The following is a 21,416-nucleotide window of genomic DNA, read 5'->3' as shown; positions in this document are numbered from 1 at the left end:
TAAAGCAAGTTCATCTAAAATCATTTCTGCGCCATGCTAAATTTTCTTTGTCTTGATTTGTTTTTGTCTTCTTCATTTCGCTGTTGCAGCCAAGACAGCAGTTAGCTTTACCCAAAACTTGGAGGATACGAGTGCCAAGGAGAAGGATACCATGGTGACCTTTGAGTGTGAAACCAATGAACCCTTCGTCAGAGTCAAATGGTTTAAGAACAACACGGAGATCTTCTCAGGAGACAAATACAGAATGCACTCTGACAGAAAAGTCCACTTCCTATCTGTGCTAATGATTGAAATGAGGGATGACGCAGAATACACCTGTGTGATTGCAGATGATGAGAACATAAGAACGAGTGCAAGGCTTCACGTGGAAGGTAATTTATCTAGAATATCCACCGGAACTGTCCTGTTCCTGTAAATTACATAAAAATGGTTCGGTATGTTGTTCTGTATCCAGGTGCTGCTCTCGAGCTCATCAAACAAATGGAGAACATTGAGGTACCAGAATCCTATGCTGGCGAGTTTGAGGTCGAGTTATCTCGTGAAGATGCTGAGGGCAGCTGGCTCTTTGGAGACAAAGTTCTCTCACCCAGCAATAAATACATCATATCGTCACGTCGAGGAAGACACACTTTGTCTGTCAAGGATGTCAGGAAAGAGGACCAGGGAAAATACACCTTTGTATGCGGTGATCTGAAGACCAGTGCCTCACTAAAAATGAAACGTAAGCTTAAAATGTGAAGTGCATGTTACTGCTGCTGGCAAACAAGAGAATTTTCATCAGTGTATTTCAACAGCGTTCTGTTGTTTCACAACTTTAACCTGTTGAAAAACATTGTGGGTAATTGTCTGATTGCATGTTTTTACCTCTGCCTTCAGTGCGTCCAGTGACACTGATGCAGCCCCTGACTGATCTGATAGTCTGTGAGGGTGATATTGCTCAGCTGGAGGTCAGGTTTTCCCAAGAGAATGTTGAGGGAACCTGGATGAAGAACGGCCAGGCCATTTCTGCCTCGGAACGTATCCACATTGTCATTGACAAGATGGTTCACAAGCTGCTGGTGGAGAATATCAGCACAGAAGATGCTGCCTTGTACTCTTTTGTGGTTCCTGCCCAGGACATCTCCACCTCAGGCAAACTCAGTGTTCAAAGTAAGAGTTAGAATTGGGTTTGAATATAAACTTAAAAATATTTTGTTAAAAAAAATTGTGACTTTTGACTGTCATCTTGTTGCTCTTTCTTACAGCTATTGACATTGTAGTGCCACTGAAGGATGTATCCTCTATTGAAGGCACAAAGGCTGTCCTGGAGGCTAAGATCTCTGCCCAGGACATCAGCTCTGTCAAATGGTACCATAATGACAAACTGTTGACACCCAGTGACCGAATCCAAATGGTGGCAAAGGGAGCAAAGCAGCGGCTGGTCTTCACCAGAACCTTTGCATCTGATCAGGGTCACTATAAACTAGTTGTTGGCAAGGTTGACACCAGCTGTAGCCTGACGGTTGAAGGTAAGAAAGATTTTTAGTGCAGTGAAAAAGTATATGTCACCTTCTGGATTTTGTTTTTCATACATCTCATATTTAAATATTTCAGATCATTAAACACATTTTAATATTATAACCCAAGTAAAGGCAAAAATTTTTAAAGTTTTTAAATGACGATTTTATCTGTTAAGGCAAAAAGCTATCCAAACCTATCTGGCCTATCCTAACCAAATAACTGGTAAGGCCACTCTTGGCAGGAAGAACTGCAATGAAACATTGAATCTTCCACATCACTGTGTATGAATGTTGTCTGCCGTCTTTGTAGAATTGTTTTAACTCTGCCACATTGGAGGGTTTTTGAACATAAACGGTCTGTTTAAAGTCACGCCAAAGCATCACAACAGGATCCCAGTCCAGATTTTAACTGGATTTGACTGACTCCTGAACCTTTATTTTGTTTTTTGACCAGTTTAAAGGTGGATATGCTAAAGTGCTTCAGATCACCGTGTGGGTGTATAATCATTGTAATGTTTTTTGCCTTTTGGTCAACTGTGTCTTTTGTAGTCAACGTCTCCCTTGGATGCCATATTTGCACTTATGTTTCTTATTGTTAAATCATGAACACTGACTTTAACTGTGGCTGTAAAAGGTTGAAGTTCTTTAGAGGTTGTTTTGGGTTCTTTTGTGACCTCCTGGAAGAGTAATCAGTGCCTTTTTGGAGTCTGTAAACAGTAGGGATGGGTATCGTTTAGGTTTTATACGATACCAGTACCAAACCGGTACTTTTGAAACGGTGCTTGAACCGGTGCTTAAAGAATGGAGAACACACACTTTGTCCAAAAACCTCTCATGTTTAGCAAGCTATCAAATACCGTGCATTTCTCGGCTTTTAACAAAATGCTATACGTCGCCAGGTTCGTCGTCAGATTCGAGGAGTTACCTCCTTTGACAGTATCACAGTATCAGCTTAAAGCACTTGTTGCTGCTGAGTTTGCATCTTTTGCTGTGAAGTACAGCCAGACTTTTGATCGCTTCGCCTTGGGCATTTTTAATCTGTAGCTCTGCTCTAAAAGAACGTACGTACCTGGGCCCGCCTACTATCCTCGGAAACGTAAAATGATTGGCTAGAATCTAAAGTGTATCACAGCTCAGGAAAAAAAAGCACCGAAATAAAGCACCGAAATAAAGCACCGAAATGTGCGCTTTTCGGTCTGGTTACTACCGTTTATGTCAGAACCGATACCCATCCCTAGTCAACAGGTCTGTTGGTAATTAGCTCTGGGTGTGACTATTGAACTCGGCTTTCCAAAATATGTGGCTAATCAGTTAATTAATGATTTAACAAGCGGGGCAATTACTTTTTCACATAAAGCCATGTAAGTTCAGGCACCTTTTTTCCTTAAAGAATTAAATTATCATTTGGTCTAAACTTAGTGTAAATTTTGCTGACTGAAAATATTAGTGTGAGAAAAATATATACAAAAAAATCATGGAGGGGGCAAATACTTTTTCACAGCATTGTACTTTCAGCGTGATACTGTTTTTAGGTTCCAGTCTCACTTTCATACTCTAACCATTTCATTTTTACAGAGGTACACATTGTGAAACACATGGAGGACAAAGTGTGTTCAGAGTCCCAGAATGTGACGTTTAATGTTGAAGTCTCTCACCCTGGAATTGACTCAGTCTGGACATTCAGGAACCAGCAAATCAAACCTGGACCCAAATCCAAGATTGAGTCAAAGGGAAAGGCTCACTCTCTGACAGTCATTGACGCCATGAAAGATGAGGAGGGCCAGTACATGTTTCATGCTGGTGAAAAGACATCTAGTGCCAAGCTTACTGTCTCTGGTATGTCTAACTTTTAAGATATTATGGATATTGTGTGTTTTACTCAGATGAAATCATTTACACAATCACTGATTTTAAAAAAGACTCACTGGCACATTGGGGTGGTAGTGCCCATCTTCAAGAAAGATCGCACTCCTCAGCCTCCCTGGGAGGATCTATGCCAGATTACTGGAGAAGGGAATACATCAATTAGTTGAACCTCAGATTGAAGATGAACAACGTGGTTGTATTCCTCAACGTAAAGAGCTGGACAAGTTTTCTATCCTCTCAAGAATATTCAAGCATATTCTACAAGTGTTTTGTGGATTAGGAGAAGGCATTCGAGAACATGGGGTATCCATTGCTTGCTTGCTTCTGGGCCAGAGATGAGTTTTTGTGGAGGAATTTAAGAATCCTGGGCTTGTTCAGAGTGAGAGGAGAGGGAAGTAGGGGATTGATGGATTAGTGCAGCGACTACAGCGATTTGGACACTGTAACCCTCCATTGTGATGAAGAGAGAGGTGGGTGTAAAAGCAAAGATGTTGATAAACTGGTTGATCTACGTCCCTACTCTGTTCTATGGTCACACGCTCTGGGTAATGATCAAAAGAATGAGATCTTAACAACAAGGCACAGAAATTAGTTTTCTCTGAAGGATCGCTGTGCTCAGGCTTAGATATAGGAGCTCAGTTATCTGAGAGGGATTCATTCCACATAGAATGGAGCCAGGTAAGGTGGTTCGTGCATCTGATGTTTCCTGGGTGAGGAAGGGTAGACACGAGACATGCTGGAGGGATTATGTCTCTTGGCTGGCCTGGGAATTACTTGGTGCAACCTTGGATGGAGGAAGTGGGTGGGAAGAAGAAGGTTTGGTCTCTTCTCAGACTGCTGCTCCTTGACCTGCCACTTCAGATAAGGGAAATCCACACACTAGATGATAATTTGTTACTTAATTGTTGGTACACATTTCACATTTTGCTGACATTTATACCTACCCATACCCATCTTTGACAAAAACGTGGATTATTTTAAAGCAGCTGTTTTTTTATTATGACAGAAGATTGTGTGTGTTGGCATTTGCTGTTTCTGTGATTAGGACATGTGGTCAGAAGTGAAACAGAAATGTTACTTTCTGCTGCCATTAGGTGGAGCCATTACACGGCCCCTGCAGGATGTGACAGTGGCGGAGTCTCAGACTGCTGAGCTTGAGTGTGAAGTTGCAAATGCCAATGCTGAGGGCAAGTGGCTTAAGGAGGGCCAGCCCATTGACTTCAATGAGAATGTGGTGAGTGAGGTGAACGGAGCCATCAGGCGCCTCATCATCAACATTACCAGGCCACAGGATGTCGGAGAGTATACCTACCAGGTGGCCAACTCCAAAACTACAGCTAATCTCAGGGTGGAGGGTAAGTACTAGCTTCCCACTACCACACACACACATGGTGTTCACATAACCAAGATAAATAAAACAGGACATTTACCGGGAACATACTGAGGTAAATTAAATACGACAATCAAAATAAAAGTAGTTATTGAAAGAAAATTTAAAAATTAACATTTTGTGGGAAAAATGCAAAGTGAGTGCTGAAAACTGAAAGATTTTGTCTGTTATATACAGCTCTAAAGGTTATCTGGGAATGTCCTGTTCATTTGTCGCAAAAAATAATGACTTGGTAAATGTTTGTTTAAACTTTTATGATAGTTTCAGACAGACTCACTATCACAATATTTGCAGTAGTTATTATACATATTATAGCTCTAGTAACTATAATAAGTGTTATATTTGTACGGTCGATCCATGGGACCAGTACTCCAATACTGGAAGTCGGGATTAATCCTAATCTCTGATCCTATGAGTTTTACCCAGAAGGCGGAGCAGATCTTAGATGGAGCGTATGGGTGAGGGGATTCATCCAGTACTAACTATCCCTCTATAAGTACTAACTACCATGGCTCCTCTCATTTAAAACAAACAAAAAAAAAAAAATGGGAGCCCTCAGTAACTTAGCAGCTTGTAAATCTAAGAATAATAGGAGCTATTTATACTAATATGGATTCATCCTCAGGTTTTTACATTTACTGTTTCACGAAAGTTTAAAAAGGTTCACAAATGAAACTTTTTGAATACAACGTATTTTATTAAAGCAAAAGCCAAAGTAAATTAGAATAATTATTACAGAATCAAATTACTTGAATTATTCTTACCTAATTAACTGATTCTGAGTTAATGCTGATTTTATTAGAATCTTTGAGAGGAGATGGTCTGAGGAGAGAATGGCCACAGACACACTCATCTCTGTGTGGATATTGTCCAATAGAAATAGAGCCAAGTTCATGGAAGTTGCATCCCATTCAGAAACAATGGAAATCTCAATCCTCTTGGATTTATAATCTCAAACGGCAAAAATAAGTAGAGAAAAAGTCAAAAATCCTAAATCCAATTAGTGAGCCCACAGTGTCGGCATTGGTTGTTCCTCTGGTGTTACTTGCTATAATTTCACCTCAATAACAGTGGCTGTGACATCCATCCACCATTACTGCCACCTCATGTGTCCTAACACATTCATTTTCTCACTTTTTCTCTTCATAACTCTGTTCATTTGTCCCATTATACTCAATATGATTTCTTTTATTAAATCCTGCACATTAAAATCAGACGTTCTTTTAGATTAGTGGCTTCTCCGGCTCGCTCACTTCCCCCTCCCATCCTCCACACCCACACACACCCACAGCCTCTGAGGTCATCTCCACACACACACTCAGTGAGAGGCCTGCACCTAGAATCATTATTATAGATTATATTTTCTTATTTGTATGTTGGTTAAATTTATACCTGATTATATTCTGATCACTATTAGGAAGCGAAACACGATTAACCACCAGCAAAATCCCCTCATGTTAATCTGTGTTTAACACTTGCAACATACTTCATGTATCATACAATCATGTGTGACACCAATGTGCCAAGGATGAAGCTGGATAATATCTGCACATTAGAATAAGTTTCATTCCTCATATTAATTAGACTTATATCTCTATTGTATGTTTGATTAAAAAAAAAGATGATTTATGAGTAAAAGCACATACAGATAGACTCCATTTAGCGCTCTGCATCACTTTTAACATAAGAGGCTGGATGTTAAGAACTTGTACTCTCAGATGTGATGAGAGGTAAGCCGGGGGGACTTCAGTCTCTGTCTGTCCCACCTCTCCTGACAGAACTAAAATGCTTCCAAAACTAACGAATCACCTCCGTGTGTATACATTAAAGTTAGCAGAGCTTTATATTTATATGCAGGAGTGAAGATCAAGAAAACTCTGAGGAACCAGACCGTGACGGAGACCCAGGAAGCAGTGTTCACACTGGAGCTCACACACCCCGATGTGAAAGGATCCCAGTGGATTAAGAACGGGGTGGAACTGCAAAACAGCGAAAAGTACGAGATCGTCTCCAGTGGCGTGGTCCAAACGCTGAAGGTCAAGGACTGCAACATACAGGACGAGTCTGTTTACTCCTTCAAACTTGGAAAACTTTCTGCCAATGCCAGACTCAACGTAGAGAGTAAGTGTCAGATTTTATCAGCATAACCAAGAATTGTGCACAATGTTGTCAGGTATCATCATATCACATGAGTGGTTTATCTGCTACTTTTTTCCTGCAGAAATCAAAATTGTGAAGAAGATAAAAGATGTGACGTCTCTGTTGGATGGCACAGCCTCCTTTGAGATGAGCCTCTCACATGACAACATCCCTGTTAGGTGGATGTTTAAAGGTTTGGAGCTGAAGTCAAGTGAGAAGTGCAAGATTCTGTCTGAGAGGAAAGCACACAAACTGATCCTGAAGAATCTGGACAGCAGCGATGCAGGAGAGTACGTGGCTGTGGTTGGACACTTGCAGTGCAGTGCTGTACTCACCGTGGAGGGTATGTAGAACTATAAGACAAACTGCATGTGAAGTCTTGCATTTAGATCGCAAGATAGTAACTCCAAGCTGCTCTCTGACACATCCATCAGAGTATGAATGTTAGATCAAAAACACTTAAGCACAGATTGCAGGTAGCGTGAAAAGCAGTCCATCCACTTACTGAAGAATATAAAGAATGTTTATGGTGTTTGAGACGAGAAGAATATTTGTCTAATCTTTTGTTATCCATGTCTTGTGACCTGATTTACTACATGCAGCTCTGCTGGTCACTAAACCCATGAAAAGTGTGGAGGTACCAGAGACTCAAGTGGCCACATTCGAGTGTGAAGTCTCCCACTTCAATGTGCCGTCCACCTGGCTGAAGAACGGAGTGGAGATTGAGATGAGTGACAAGTTCAGGATTGTGGTTCAGGGAAAACTCCATCAGCTGAAGATCATGAACACCAGCAGGGACGACTCTGCAGAGTACACCTTCATTTGTGGCAACGACCAAGTGTCTGCAACACTCACCGTCAACCGTAAGAATTCTGACCTCCCACAACGTGATATGAAAATACTGTATCAGAATGAGACTCAAAAGGGGGGTTAAAATAATTTCTAAATTATATAATCACCTAATTTAACATATTTTAAGCTTTAAAGTTTCAGAATTCTCGCTATATATTTGAGCTGCATATCTGAATAACTGCATACAGTAATAGCTGAAATTTTTCAAAAGCAAACACAGTGAATGTGTCTTTTTGTATTTCCCTCAAATTTCGTCCTCCAGCGGTTCTGATCACCTCCATGCTGAAGGACCTGAATGCCCAAGAGAGAGACACTATCACCTTTGAGGTCACCGTCAACTATGAAGGCATCACGTACAAATGGCTGAAGAACGGCGTGGAAATGAAGTCGTCGGACAGGTGCCAGGTCCGCAGTCGGCAGCTTACGCACTCCCTCACCATCCGAAACGTTCACTTTGGAGACGGAGGAGAGTACAAGTTTGTGGCCGGCTCTGCTGCCACCACTGCTAATCTCTTTGTCGAAGGTAACCTGGTGCTGAGCACGTTTACAGTCTGTAGAGGTGAGAAATGCTACGAAACGTCTCTGAAAATGTTGTTCTTTCAGCTCGTGTGATTGAATTCACCAAGAAGATCAAGGACATAAAGATCACAGAGAAGAAGAAGGCGATTTTTGAGTGTGAGGTTTCTGAGCCAAACATCCAGGTGATGTGGATGAAGGACGGTCAGGAGATGGACATGTCTGAGGAAAGGTCTGTCAGTGCTCGTCAAAGTTTGGCCACACTTAATCTGAAAATCACTATTCCCAGCGTCTCCTTTGGACAATGAAAGCTTTTAGAGGTTAATTGTGAGTTGGATATCTTCTGCCTTGAATCCAAAGGTATATTGTGACAGCAGAGAAGTATGTTCACCGCCTCGTGATCCAGACGGTTCGAATGTCTGATGCTGGGGAATATTCAGTGGTAGCTGGATCAAGCGTCTCCAAGGCCCGGCTCACAGTGGAGGGTCGCGACATTCGGATCTCGGAACCTCCTGAGCGGGAAATTACGGTGAAGTGGTTTTAAAGTTCATTTACTGATGTTTCAGAATAAAACTTCTGTCTTTCAGGTAATCACAGTTTGAGGATTAAAGGTGATTCGCTGTTTTTTAAGACTGTTCATTTATTTAATTGCAATGAGTTTCATCTTATTTTAATCCTAAGTTAACTTTTGCAACCAAAGCTGCTCTGTTTCACAACCACAGGCGTTACGCAGAGAAGTTAGTGTCAGTTTGGTGCATCTATATGTTTTAGCTTGGAAAGACACGGGCGAAGTTTACAGATACTGAACCTGACATTAACATTTTTATTTCTCTTTTATTTCTTATTTAGAAATATGCCTTAAAGTAATAAGGCATAAAGATACACTAGAAACAGTGTGTAAATATTTAGATATTATTCTGTTCTTTCTGTGGAAGCAGTGACGATTGGCCATAAAAATAAAAAATAACTATTAATGTTTACATATGACCCGCTCAGGTTTGTCAGTCCCCCACAGCATGTTTTACTGCACTCACATTTTAAAAAGCAACTTAAATAGTAGAATTTTGGGTGCTTGGTGATTGTATTTACTGACATTTTCAACAGAAAATAGGGCCTTAACTCTATTATTGTAGGGTCTACCTTACAATATAAAGCACCTTGAGGCGACAGTTGTTGTGATTTGGCGCTATATAAATAAAACTCAATTGAATTGAACAGAGATAGAAATGTAAATATTTCACTATCCCCTCCTAGGTTCTGGAGAAACACCGTGCAACCTTTGAGTTTGAAGTGAATGAAGAAGATGTGGAGGGTCACTGGCTGAAGAACGGTGTGGAGATCCAGTTCTCGATGGAAGAACGATTTAACTACGTGACCATCAGGAAGCTGCATCGCCTCACCATCTCAGAGACCTACAGGAGTGATGCTGGGGAGTACACCTTCATCGCTGGCAAAAATAGAAGCACCATGCAGCTTCGAATAAACAGTAAGTCCAGCGTGACGTCACACAGAAAGAATGATGTACAGTATGAACACATAAAAACTGGTTGTTTCTTGTTTGTTTCTAAAAAGGCCATTTATTTCAAACTTTCTCATCAGTGATACAATTGTGCTTTGAAGGTTACATACACTCATCATTCTCACCATTTTGGCTTTATAATTATTTCTTTGAGCTGCTATTTTTAAGGGTAAAATGTCTGTTCAGCATATATCTTTAATGATTTAAATAAAATTAGAACTGGGTTTGAATTTTTTTAGGACTTTTCTCTAATCACAGGGTTAAACGTATATGTACAAGCTCAAGTATATACAGCGCTCCCTCGCTATAACGTGGTTCGCCTTTCGCGGTTTCGCAGATTTTTTTTGGTGCAATTTAGTTTTTTGGGTTTTTTACAGCGCATTGTCAATTAATCTCGTGCTGTGTCTCCTGTACAGTACAGAATGCGTTCAGCTTGTCAAATTTACATAAATCTTCGATTGCTAGCAGCGTGACTCTGACGTGAAGTTTTCTCCCCAACAAACACAACAACGCTGAAAACGTCGTCACCTGCAGGTCCCTTTGGTTTCATTCTGTAATACTGGACTTATTTTTCTACAAGGCCTGAACTTTGAGAATATTTAAATAAGAGAGAAAAGTGTATTAAGTGTGTAGTGAGGGGTTTGACAGCCTTAAAACATCTATGTTAATTGTAAAAAATAAAGTTGGCTACTTTCGCCTATCGCAGGTTATTTTTAGAACGTAACTCCCGCGATAAACGAGGGACCGCTGTACATGCAGCTGAAGGTTCTAGCAGGCCTAAATGCAGACACGGAAGGATGGACACAAGAAAGCAATTCATATTACATCACAAAAGGTCCAGGAAACAAAACATGAAGCACAAAAGGGAAAATTAAATCCACCCACAGAGAACAGCAATCAGGAAAGTGGAGATGTGATGAAAGCAAAACACAGCTGAAAAGAAATGGATGATGAGAAAACTAAAAGCAAGGCACAGAGGACAAAGAATCCAAATAACACAGGAAGTGAAATATGGTGACCAAATACATAGACACACATGAACTTAATACAGGGGAAGTGACATGAGAGGATGGAGCAAGAATATCCGTATATTCCAGTTAAACTTTACCTCTAAAATATTCTGCCTCGTTCAGTCCCCGAGCCTCCTCAGATCCTTCGCCACATGGAGCCCCAGTCGGTGGAGGCTGGAAAACCAGCTCGCTTCTCAGTCCAGGTGAGCGGTGTTCCCCAGCCTCAGGTCTTCTGGTACAAAAACTCCCAGGCTCTCTCCGCTGGCTTCAAGTGCAAGTTCCTGCACGATGGCAACGAGCACACACTGCTGCTCATCGAGGTCTTTCCTGAAGACGCTGCTGTCTACACCTGTGAGGCCAAGAACGAGTATGGCACTGCCACAAGCACTGCAACACTCAATGTTGAAGGTGAGACATGGATGTGACTTGATAGTCAGTTTTGTATAAAACAGATTGTTGGTTTCTGCTGAAATCGGCATTTTTTCCTGAGTAGAGTGCATGCTCTCGCCATTAGCCCAACATCACAGTTTTCATGGACACAACTCTCCACCAGAAATAGGTCAGATCGTACCAGAAGGTGGAAATGACTTCTGCATATTTTTAAGTTGCACTTTATTATTAATTCAACGTGATCATTAAGAGGTGATGATAGCTTCAATATAATGCAAATGATGTAGGGCAGCAGAACAACAAGCACTAAAATACGAAAAGACAAAAGTTTTCCTAAAGTTTTGGAAAAGATAAAGAAGAAGACTATTTGTATAAGAGTGTTCTTACCTGACAGCGTGTGGAGTTTTTGCATCGCTAACCAACCAGCTAATTAGAAAGTGTATGAATATGCAGTGCAAGCCTGCAGGGAGCCTCCACACTGCTCCCCCTGGTGGATACACATGCTTTTACCACTGATTGCTCATTAAGGGCGTTACTACTCATAGTTGTGTCGTCCACGTCACAGGCGGCAATATAGCAACCGTCAAGGAGACCAGTCAAGGATTGGCCGAGGACCCACCATTGCCCTGCCAGGGTCCAGGCAGACATTGTAAGTGGCTGTATCTGTACTGATTCAGGTTCTTGTGTTGCAGTTTCAGAGGTGGTTTCTCCAGACTCCCCCGCCACTGTTGCTCCCCCTGTCATCATCTCACCCATGGCCAGCACTTCAGCCTGCGAGGGCGCACCAGCTTGCTTCCAGTGCAAAGTCCGTGGAGATGGTAAAAAATACAATTTCTTATTGAGTGATGCTGTGATTTTTTTAATACTGAAACAAAGTGATGGTATTGCTCAGTTCCTGGTAGTTACGCTGCACAGAATTTTAAGTTGAAACTTTATTCAAACCTGTGGCCACTTCCTGTGAATGGAATTTCCTACCTACGCATAAGTTTCAGTAGTAGTGTGTCCTTTGGTCTTCTCTTGAAGCCATTGGGACTTCACTGAAACTTGATTATGGCACGCGACTAATTAACCACCTTCTGACTTATTTACTCTTGCTGTTGACCCACAGTGCAAATTTACTGCAGTATATTTACACAAGCCGTGCTTTTTCCTTTGTCAACCATCAAGATGTGAAGATAAGCTGGTTCCACAAGAAAAAGGAAATCAAACAGTCCGAATTCTTCAGGATATCTCAGTTTGATGACAGCTGTCAGCTGGAGATCTCCAGGGTTTATCCAGAGGACGAGGGCGAGTATACCTGCATGGCCACAAACAATGGAGGGACGGTGTCCTGCTCTGCAACTCTTACATTAGACGGTGAGTTTATTACTAAAAAGAAAGGCTGCTTTTCTTACTCTGAGACAATTGAAGTGTCACTAACAGAAGCTCACAGCAGTGCTGGTTTCAGATCAACACACTCTCACTGAATCTGTAGATTATGATTTGGTGTTGTGCTGTCTGGCGATAACAAATCCTGCACATTCAGTTTTCAGAACTTGTTCTTTGAGGTTAGGATTAAGTTATACATTAAAGTGAATCTCAACAGCAACAACAGTGGGCAAAGGAAAAAGGGAAAAAATCTGCCTGTGTAATGATGGCATTCATCCATCCATCGGCTGGAGCCCATCCCAGCTGTCTAAGGAAGGGCACACCCTGGACAGATCGCGAGTCTGTTGCAGGGCTAGCACATAGAGACAGACAACCATCCACACTCACATTCACACCTTTAGAGGTGTTCACAATTTAGAGTTACCAATTAACCTATCACTACTAATTGCATCACTTTGGACTGTGGGAGGAAGCTGGAGTACCCGGAAAGAACCCATCGTACTGCCTATGGTGGCATTGGAGGATCATAAAATGAATAATAATAAAAATGAGAAAAATGTGGGCTTTTGTGTTGGAAGTGTTTATTAACCATGTAGAATTAACTTTGTAAAATTACTCCCATTGCAATGTGTTTTATAGTTATATAGGAATCCAATGAAAGGTGACCAAGGCTCAGGGAACAATCTTTCATAAAAATACAAACAAGTAAATATCATTGTGTATACCTTTTCCTTTTTCACCTGAGTTCTGTGTCAAAGTTTTTATCCACGCTTTCTTTACTGAAATATGACCTCATGAGCCCTCAGTCACTTTCAGTTTAGTGATTTGAAATGCTAGTGGGGACGCTCAGCCATGATAGTGAGGGATCATTTGCTCTGGTCCAAGTAGTTTTGGTTGTTTTGAGTATTTTTGTAGTTAGTTAGTTTAGTTTGTAGTTTTTGTTATGCTGTGAAAGGACAGAAGATATTCCCTTATTCCCAGCTCCTGACAGATCACACAAATGGTGCTTACTGGGATGTAAATAGAACAAAGTACACTGAGCCAATGAACATGCGTTATTTCAGGGCAAAAGCAAACGTGGGACAGATCAGCCACCACCAACATCACTCACCTAAAGATACCTTCAATTTGCCAAAAGCCAATTTCATCCAACCAATCACAAGCTGTACAGTGCCACATGGGGGGAGGCCCACTTTTATCTGTGTGTAGCTAGCATGCCAAAATCAGAAATAAGCTGGTTCCACAACCAACACTCGGTTTAGCCTAACAAGAATGAAAACACTGTCTGATGAAAACACTCTCGTCGTAGTGGATGATTTGGCCAGTACTCCTGTAAGACTGCTAATACTGCTGAACAGGCCAGGTGCTCAGCCACACTCACCATAAACGAAGAAGGTAACCCGTCCTAATTAGCTCCAAGCAAAACTTGAGAGGATGTCCTGAACTGAGGTGCAACATTCACTGTCACATTAGTTACTAGTGGGTTTGATTCTCTGAAATTATTTTTCAATCAGAAAAATTTAACAAAAAAGCCTCAAAACAGGAACTGACAGAAGTTAGTAACCTGACTCATTTTCAGATACAGAATGTGAATTTGCTTCAAGGCAGCTACAGTAAGACTTACATTTATTTGAGTGTGTTTGAGCGCACTGCAGTATTAAAAACAGAAAAGAAAAAAATAGAAAATTATCCAAACACTCTGAGACCTGCTCAGAATAAAGATATGGAAGCAATACTTTCTGTAGGGAAAGACATTAAGAGGGGTAGAAAACTGTCAGTACACATGTAAATGTACATTATATGTGAAAGAAATGTGTGTCTACATCTGCCCATGTTGGGATCAGTGTGTTGATGAAAAGGGAATAAATGTCATGGCTTTCTTCACAGTGACTCACGTGAGAGAGCAGGCTGAAACCAAGACTGAGCTGGAAGTCAAAGGTAAGGTCATAAAGTTAACTTTTCACCACATATTAGAGCGAGAGCATTGCTCCATCATGGATGGAGTGGAAAAACTACAGCTGGAGCAGATTTCTCTCAACTGAATTTTGATTTGAAAGTAGTCTGTCACTGGATAACTCCAAGCTGTGGCTCACTGAAGCAGATAAATTGTTTGTGAGAGCAAAGTGATAACCGCTACATGAGTGGATGCTTTGTGTTGGATCGTACTTGTCATGCGTCCATGCTTTTATCATCATTTCTATATTTCAGGATGAACTTTGACCCTCCACAGTTGCATGACATCTTTATATATATATATATATATGTATATATATATATATATATATGTATAAACACTTTCTGAATTATCTTTCATATTCCATCTGGTCTTACTTTGATAATGTTGTGTGGTTTCCCTCAGGTGAGAATTTGTTGAACTTGAGCAGTTTGCATTCAAAAGTTTATTTATCTTTGGCATGAAAGTTCATCTGATTTTCTTCCCAGAAAAACGCGGGTCTGTATTTTTTAAAGACATGGAGGATTGCCGAATCTGGAACTGATACCTTCCTCCTGCAAAATATTTCTTAGCCTGGCTTGCAGATAGTGGAATGTGATTCCTGTGGTTTGCTTTCTAAATAACCCCAGTAAACCTATATTAGTTCGAATAAACGCCGTCTCACCAAATTCTGCTGCTTCATTGGTTAATTTTGGAATATAATATTTGTTTTTAGAGAGTTCTGCATCTCATACGTGTGCATCTTTCATTCCCTGTTTAAGTTTAAGGATTAGAAAGGGCGTTTATTCTTCTGTCTGCAAGTCAGGTAAGAAATATTCTAGCATAAAACAAGTTTCAAGAACTAAAACACGCAAACGGTAGCAGTCCATCTTGAAAATATGCTTCTTTAATCACAACAAAATAATATATGTTTTGAAGAAATTTCCACAGACGAAGGATCAAAACTTCCTGCAGGTTTCTAATAAAAAGAATCAAGTCTTGCGTTTATTCGAACAAATATGGTGAGTGAATTTTCTTATGGCATTGTGAGTCCTTGCATGCATTTAATATTTCCATTAATGATTCATTCAAGTCCTTTTTTCAGTTTTTACCCCTGGAAGCTGTGTTGGTCTGACAGTTGTCCATTTCTGTTTGCAGAACTGTTCTGTCCTCAAAGAAAAGAAGAAACTGTGCATTGCAGCACAGAACTCACTGCCACTTGGCAGCTTAGAGGAGCCTTCTCCGACACTGAGGATTTCATAGATCATGGCCTGGTGTCAGCCAATCGTTGCTCCAGCAGGACTTCATCCATCAGCTCATGGACAGAAAACATGAAACCATCTTTCACAAAGAAACTTAAGTTTCAGTCCATCTTAGAAGGGGAGGCAGCAGAGTTCAAATGTAAACTGATTGCCTGCCCTCCTCCTACTATCCTCTGGTTTCATAATAACAGATCTATACCTAAAGAGCATAGACGCAGGATCTACACTGACAGCAAAATGCATGTTCACACTACCAGTCTAGTTATTCATGGTGTCAAAGAAAAGGACTCGGGCAGTTATAAGGTAATGGCAATAAACATAGAGGGTTCTGCAGAATCCACAGCATCACTTCTGGTGTCACTGAGGGAAGAGCAGTCTGCTAACTATCTTGGCTTTATTAGACGCACTGCTAAAGCCCACGAGAGCATCGATACCATGGCAGAGCAGAGGAAAGAGAGGAAGTTTAGGGTTGACCTCAGATATGTCGGGTCTCCTTTTGACAAAATGTCCAAGGTCCATCAGGGTAGATCTCGATCTAAGAGTGCTCTTGTGCGTACTGTGTACTTCATGCCTGGTTCCCATTCAGAAGACAAGGAACCAGAAAAGGAGTCTAAGCGGTTAGAAACTGCCTCTGAGCGTGCCCTGTCTCCTACCCCGATGTTTGACAGATCTGAGCGCTTCAACGACAGATTCAGTGACATCTACTGTGACCGACGCACTGGCACCAGGTTCAGTGATAAGTTCAGTGACAGGTGCAGTGACAGATACAGTGAGAGGTTCAGTGACACTGAGAGTCTCCACAATGAGGTAAGAACAAAACTTACTACACTCCAAAAAGCTGTCAAACAGAAAAAGAGGCTTTCTATTTCCACCATGTCTTCCTCTGAGTTTGAGTTAGAATCTGTCGCCAGCGAGTCAAGCTATGCAGATTATGTCGAGAGACTTAGGGTCAAGCCTGCTTCTCTGCCTGATGTTCAGCATTTCAATCGACCCTTTGATTTGGGTGAGACGTACAGGGAGTTTCAAGGTAAAACCTCTAGCAGGGATCCCGCTGAGCCTTGTGTTAGACATTCATTCGAGCCTCAGTCGAGAACCAGGGCCATCCAATTAATGAGAGGTGAGCTGGTCAGTACAAGTGTGTCAGAAACAGAAAAGACATCAGACGACAAACATTCAGAGAAACTAGAGGATAAAAAAGTCAAGGGTTTTGTTGAAATACAAGCAGATGTGGTTGATGACCATAAGGTGCAGGTTACAAATGTTGGGATGACAGCATGCAACCTTGAAGGACCGCTCGGTGAGAAAGCGGTTTACCCAGAAACTACAATGTACACTGAAAGTGGGGAACGTGTTAAAAGTCTGCCTTCTCAAGAAGCAACATTACTCATACAGTCAACCATGCCAAAGTCAGTCACATCTACCAGAGAGAGGTTTCTTAGAGAAGACACAGCAGCAACAGAAACAGCTGATCTGTGTAAAGAAGCATTTGCTGGGGAGGATTTGAGGGCTCGTTACGAGAAGAGCCTGGAAGCTGAACGAATAGCTTGTGAGGAGAAACTCCTTGCCCTGAGGATCAGGAAATGGCAGCAAGGGAGTAGGATGCCAGGAGAGGAGACATATGATCCTGAAACTGATCTGCCCATTGTCCCTGAGGCAAAGTCCACAGAGCCCACAGGGCACATTTACAACCAGCAGGAGAAAAGAGCAACTGTGGAAACTGAGGCCATGCACTCCTCTTTTCATGAATCACTCAAAAAAGAGGCATGGGAAGATAATCCTGAAGGAATGGCTCAATCAACACCCACATCTACAATAAAGATGAGAAGCAGAGAGGTGGAAAGGTCTGCCTCTGTGGGTACAAAAGCTTCCACAGTGACAATTGGGCTAGAAGAAGACACAGCACCACAGACGCTGATGCAAAAGTCCCAAAAGTCACCAAGAACAAGACCAAGGCCAGAGGACAGATTCAGAATTTCAGAGAGATTTATTAGTGAAAAACAAACACCAGACAGCAAAGGGGAAAAACAGGTTGAGCCATGTGATCAGTTTGCAGGCAAGTTTTTTAGAGCTCCGTATGAGAAGAAGCTAGAAACTGGAGGAACTGAATGCGAAGAGAAACGCCTTCCCTTAGGGATCAGGCAGGAAGGCATGAGAATATCAGAAGAGGAGACATTTAACTCAGAAACCGATCTGCCTATTCCAGCAGGCACACAGTACAAGGAGAGTGAGAAGCACATTCACACCCCACAAGAAGTAATGGAGAAAAAGATAGCTCCTGTGCCAATGCCTATGGCACCTAAAGTCAAAGGTGTAGCAGAGCAGCTTGAAACATCTGCCCAGTTGGTCAAAGGACAAATGAAAACAAAAGTAGAAGAACTGGAACATGAGAAACAAAAATTGCAGAGATTTAAAGCTAAAGCAGCAGAAGCTGAATATGAGTCTAGATCTGAAAGAAAAGCTAGAGCAGAGAAGATGCTGTTTGAGAAGACGAGAGCAGAAAAGGAGCTCCAGCTGTCGAGGGAAAACATCTCAGACCTGAAGAGTGAGAGTGAGAAGTTTATTAGTGAAGAGGAGGCTTTGACTCAGCGAATAAGAAAGTGGCAACAGGATGTTTTAATGGAACAAGAGCAGACTGCAGAACTTCAAGGTTACTCACCTTTCCAGGCAGGGAAGACCACTGAGGCAGGAACAAATCTCGCAGAGGCCTCTGCTTTAGAATTGGCAAACACAGTCAGAGAGAAATGTGTTTCTAGTGAGTCTGCTCCTGCTGGTTTCCAAGACCAGGAGGGTGAAACTCTGCAGTGGCCTCTGGCTGGTGAACTGCCAACAGAGGGCCGTGTGACAAGGCTGCAGAGGGACAGTGAGTACTTTGTAAGTGAGGAAGAAGCACTGGCTCAGCGCATATTAAAATGGCAACAGGATGCAGTAGAACAAGAGGATACAGCTGAGCTTGAGTCTGAGTGGCCCCAACTGCCCCTGACTTATTGTGAGCCCCATCATAGTGGCATGTCTCATGAAGCCCACCCCAGTGAACCCCCGCCTCCACATTTATTTTCAACAGAAAAACCGTCAGTTTTTCAGCCCATTGCAAAGTGTGACCTGTCACCTCCTTTTGAGGCTTCTATGGCCAGGCACCCTGCTGCAGATGCTAGTTTGCTACACCATGTGGGTGCACCTGATGCCCCTGTAAGATATCAAAAGGACTCTCAGGCTTCATCAGTCCAGAAATACTCTCCAACCCAGCTCACTGGGCGTCCTTATGAGGAATATGAACTTACCTCTGCCTCTTATGAAAGCCATCGTGAGCCTTCCCCAGTCAGGAGAAGCTCCCCATCCCTTAGTCGACAGGATGATTCAGAAAGAGAGGGAGTGGTGAGGTTTAGAAGGGAGAAGCATGCTATGCATGTTGATAAATCCAGCAGGCAACACTTCCAGTCAGAAGTAAGAGAAGAGAGAGCTATGGAAAAGGAGATGGGAACTGCAAGAGAAAACACTGAATGGAAACAACAGAGGGATGAAAGAAGTGGAGATTTGAGAAATCTGAGATCTACACAGGGTAAGGAGATGAGTACTGAAATAGGTGCTATAAAGAAGGAAGAGAGAAGAGGTGAAAATGTGGAGTTAAACATAAAAGATCTTGGAAGTCTGGGAGGCTCACATCCAGTATTTGTTAAAGAAATATCTTCACTTAAAGTAAAAGTTGGCGAGATGTCTGAGTTTATCTGCCAGTTCCAAGGTGATCCTCCACCTACTGTGAACTGGCTCAAAGACGGCCATCCACTCGACCACAATCCTGACTATGATATCATACAGAAATCTAACAACTCAAAGCTCACCATATTCTATCCAACAACAGATCACGAGGGCACATATGACTGTATCATAACCAATAAACATGGCAAATCCATCTGCAGTGCTACTCTTGAAATCTCTAACAAAAAGGTGCCAAAAGTGTCAGGAGTCACACCGGATGTGGTAAAAATACAAGCACCAATGAAGGAGGAAAACCAGGAGAGTCTGATTGAGCAGCAGTTTCAGACCTACACTGATTCAGGAAAGGTAACGTTAAAGGTGCCTCGGATGGAGATCATTAAACGCCGCAGCTCAGACGAATCTTTTAGCACCTCACCCGTGGAAATTCGAATTACAGCTGCCACCCCCATCCCTGAGATGGCTGAGGATATTCGTGTGGACAAACCTCAGGTTTTTACAGAGGGAATGTCATCTGGACCGAGTAGTGAAGCAGCATCCCAGACCGTCAGACACAAATTTACTTTCTCATTTGATGTGGTTGGTGAAGCTCCCTGTGTGGTCACTGAATTAGAGAATATAACCTGTTCCGAGGGTGAAACAGCTGTCTTGAAGTGTGTTATAACTGGTGAACCTGCTCCAGACGTCACATGGTATCATGACCATATTTGCCTTGAAGCCACTGTTGGAAAATATAGTACTGAGATACATGATAAAATGTACATGCTGTATATCAGCAATTTTACATACCCTGATGCTGGACTGTACAAATGTGTTGCTAGAAATAAGTTGGGAGAGGTAACCAGTATCTCTGAAGTCTCCTATCAAGTTGAAAAACCTAAGAAGTTTTCAGGTGTTGATTTCACCCCATTGCAGACAGAGAGGAAGTCTCCTTATGGCTTAACTGAGGATTTCAAGAAACCTGACATCTTCCAAAAAGCTCAGGATAGTGTTGTGCTGCCAAAAGTTAAACCTCCGAGTTCACAAGCTCCAACAGACGTGCCTGTCAAAACTACTGTATCCAGACCCAGTCTCTCTAGAGAGCCTCAGGTTATATCCGGCTGTGGTCTGCAAGGTTCTGCTGCTGTAATTAAAGTTTCTCAGATTAAACAGACTTTCGAATCAACATCACCAATTAGATTAACGGAAAATCTTTCTCTGGAAGAGGAAAGAAAGAAAACACTGTTCCCAGAGGAGTTTATACCGTCTGTTACCATGTCTCTTAACCAGCAGGAAGAGGTAATGCCACATAAACCTGATACTATGCATACAGAGAGCTGTGTTCAGCTTGCTTCACCTACAACCAGAAGTGAAAGTTCTTACAAAGCCTCTCATGCTCCAGTAGAATCCAACAAGCCCGTCTCTTTTGAAACCTCCCAGGTCACTGATGTCAGTAAGGAAGTTATTTCAGGAGTAAGTTGTGGTGCAGTTAAACAGTTTCTTGAGGAAATGCGGGAGTCTCCAGAGGTGGTGAGACCAGGGTCACAGGAACTTGGCCTACTCCCTCAACACACTGAGGCGGGTGAAGCGGAGAGATTTAGATGGGAAACATTTGACAAAACTGGCAGCCACATTGCTTTCGAGTCTGAGAAAGTACCTGCAGGAAGCTGCCTTCCCACACTTTCTTCTCAACCTGAAGGAACTGTTAAGCCCAAACAAATTTCTAAATCTCTAAAACCAGCAAGCCAAAGTGCAGTTCCAAGGGTTTGCTCTGTAGAAAGTGAGGCTAAAATCTCACGTACGGCAAATTATTCTGACCATACTAGTGTTGGGGGGGTTTTAGAAGAAGTAGAAAAACATGTGAAGCGTGATGTGAAAGGATTAGAAGAGGAATTTGATTTAATGTTAGAGTATGTGCATAAGGAGGGTGAACTTTCTGGCGATAAGCTTATTTCCATACAGGAGCCCACTAAGGACAAAGC

The 21,416-nt window shown here is 42.0% G+C and overlaps 1 protein-coding gene across 8 annotated transcripts in view; it reads left to right on the top strand.

Moving 5' to 3' along the window:
• ttn.2 (titin, tandem duplicate 2) overlaps positions 1–21,416 on the top strand; it is a 219,318-nt gene that overhangs the window by 17,582 nt on the left and 180,320 nt on the right. For all 8 annotated transcript variants that reach the window (XM_076874633.1, XM_076874632.1, XM_076874631.1 and 5 more), the window contains exons 21-37: positions 90–371; positions 455–721; positions 877–1,149; positions 1,245–1,508; positions 3,075–3,335; positions 4,460–4,720; positions 6,613–6,876; positions 6,977–7,237; positions 7,497–7,757; positions 8,009–8,269; positions 8,350–8,494; positions 8,623–8,791; positions 9,517–9,748; positions 10,915–11,199; positions 11,874–11,999; positions 12,349–12,537; positions 14,437–14,487. In XM_076874633.1, the coding sequence (XP_076730748.1) occupies positions 90–371; positions 455–721; positions 877–1,149; positions 1,245–1,508; positions 3,075–3,335; positions 4,460–4,720; positions 6,613–6,876; positions 6,977–7,237; positions 7,497–7,757; positions 8,009–8,269; positions 8,350–8,494; positions 8,623–8,791; positions 9,517–9,748; positions 10,915–11,199; positions 11,874–11,999; positions 12,349–12,537; positions 14,437–14,487 (3,852 nt within the window). The remainder of the gene's footprint in view (positions 1–89; positions 372–454; positions 722–876; positions 1,150–1,244; positions 1,509–3,074; positions 3,336–4,459; positions 4,721–6,612; positions 6,877–6,976; positions 7,238–7,496; positions 7,758–8,008; positions 8,270–8,349; positions 8,495–8,622; positions 8,792–9,516; positions 9,749–10,914; positions 11,200–11,873; positions 12,000–12,348; positions 12,538–14,436; positions 14,488–21,416) is intronic.

The sequence above is a fragment of the Maylandia zebra genome, linkage group LG16 (assembly GCF_041146795.1).
Source record: "Maylandia zebra isolate NMK-2024a linkage group LG16, Mzebra_GT3a, whole genome shotgun sequence".
Taxonomy (NCBI): Eukaryota; Metazoa; Chordata; class Actinopteri; order Cichliformes; family Cichlidae; genus Maylandia; species Maylandia zebra.
Note: the sequence above shows the minus strand (reverse complement) of the source record. Positions and strands in the feature narration are given on the sequence as shown.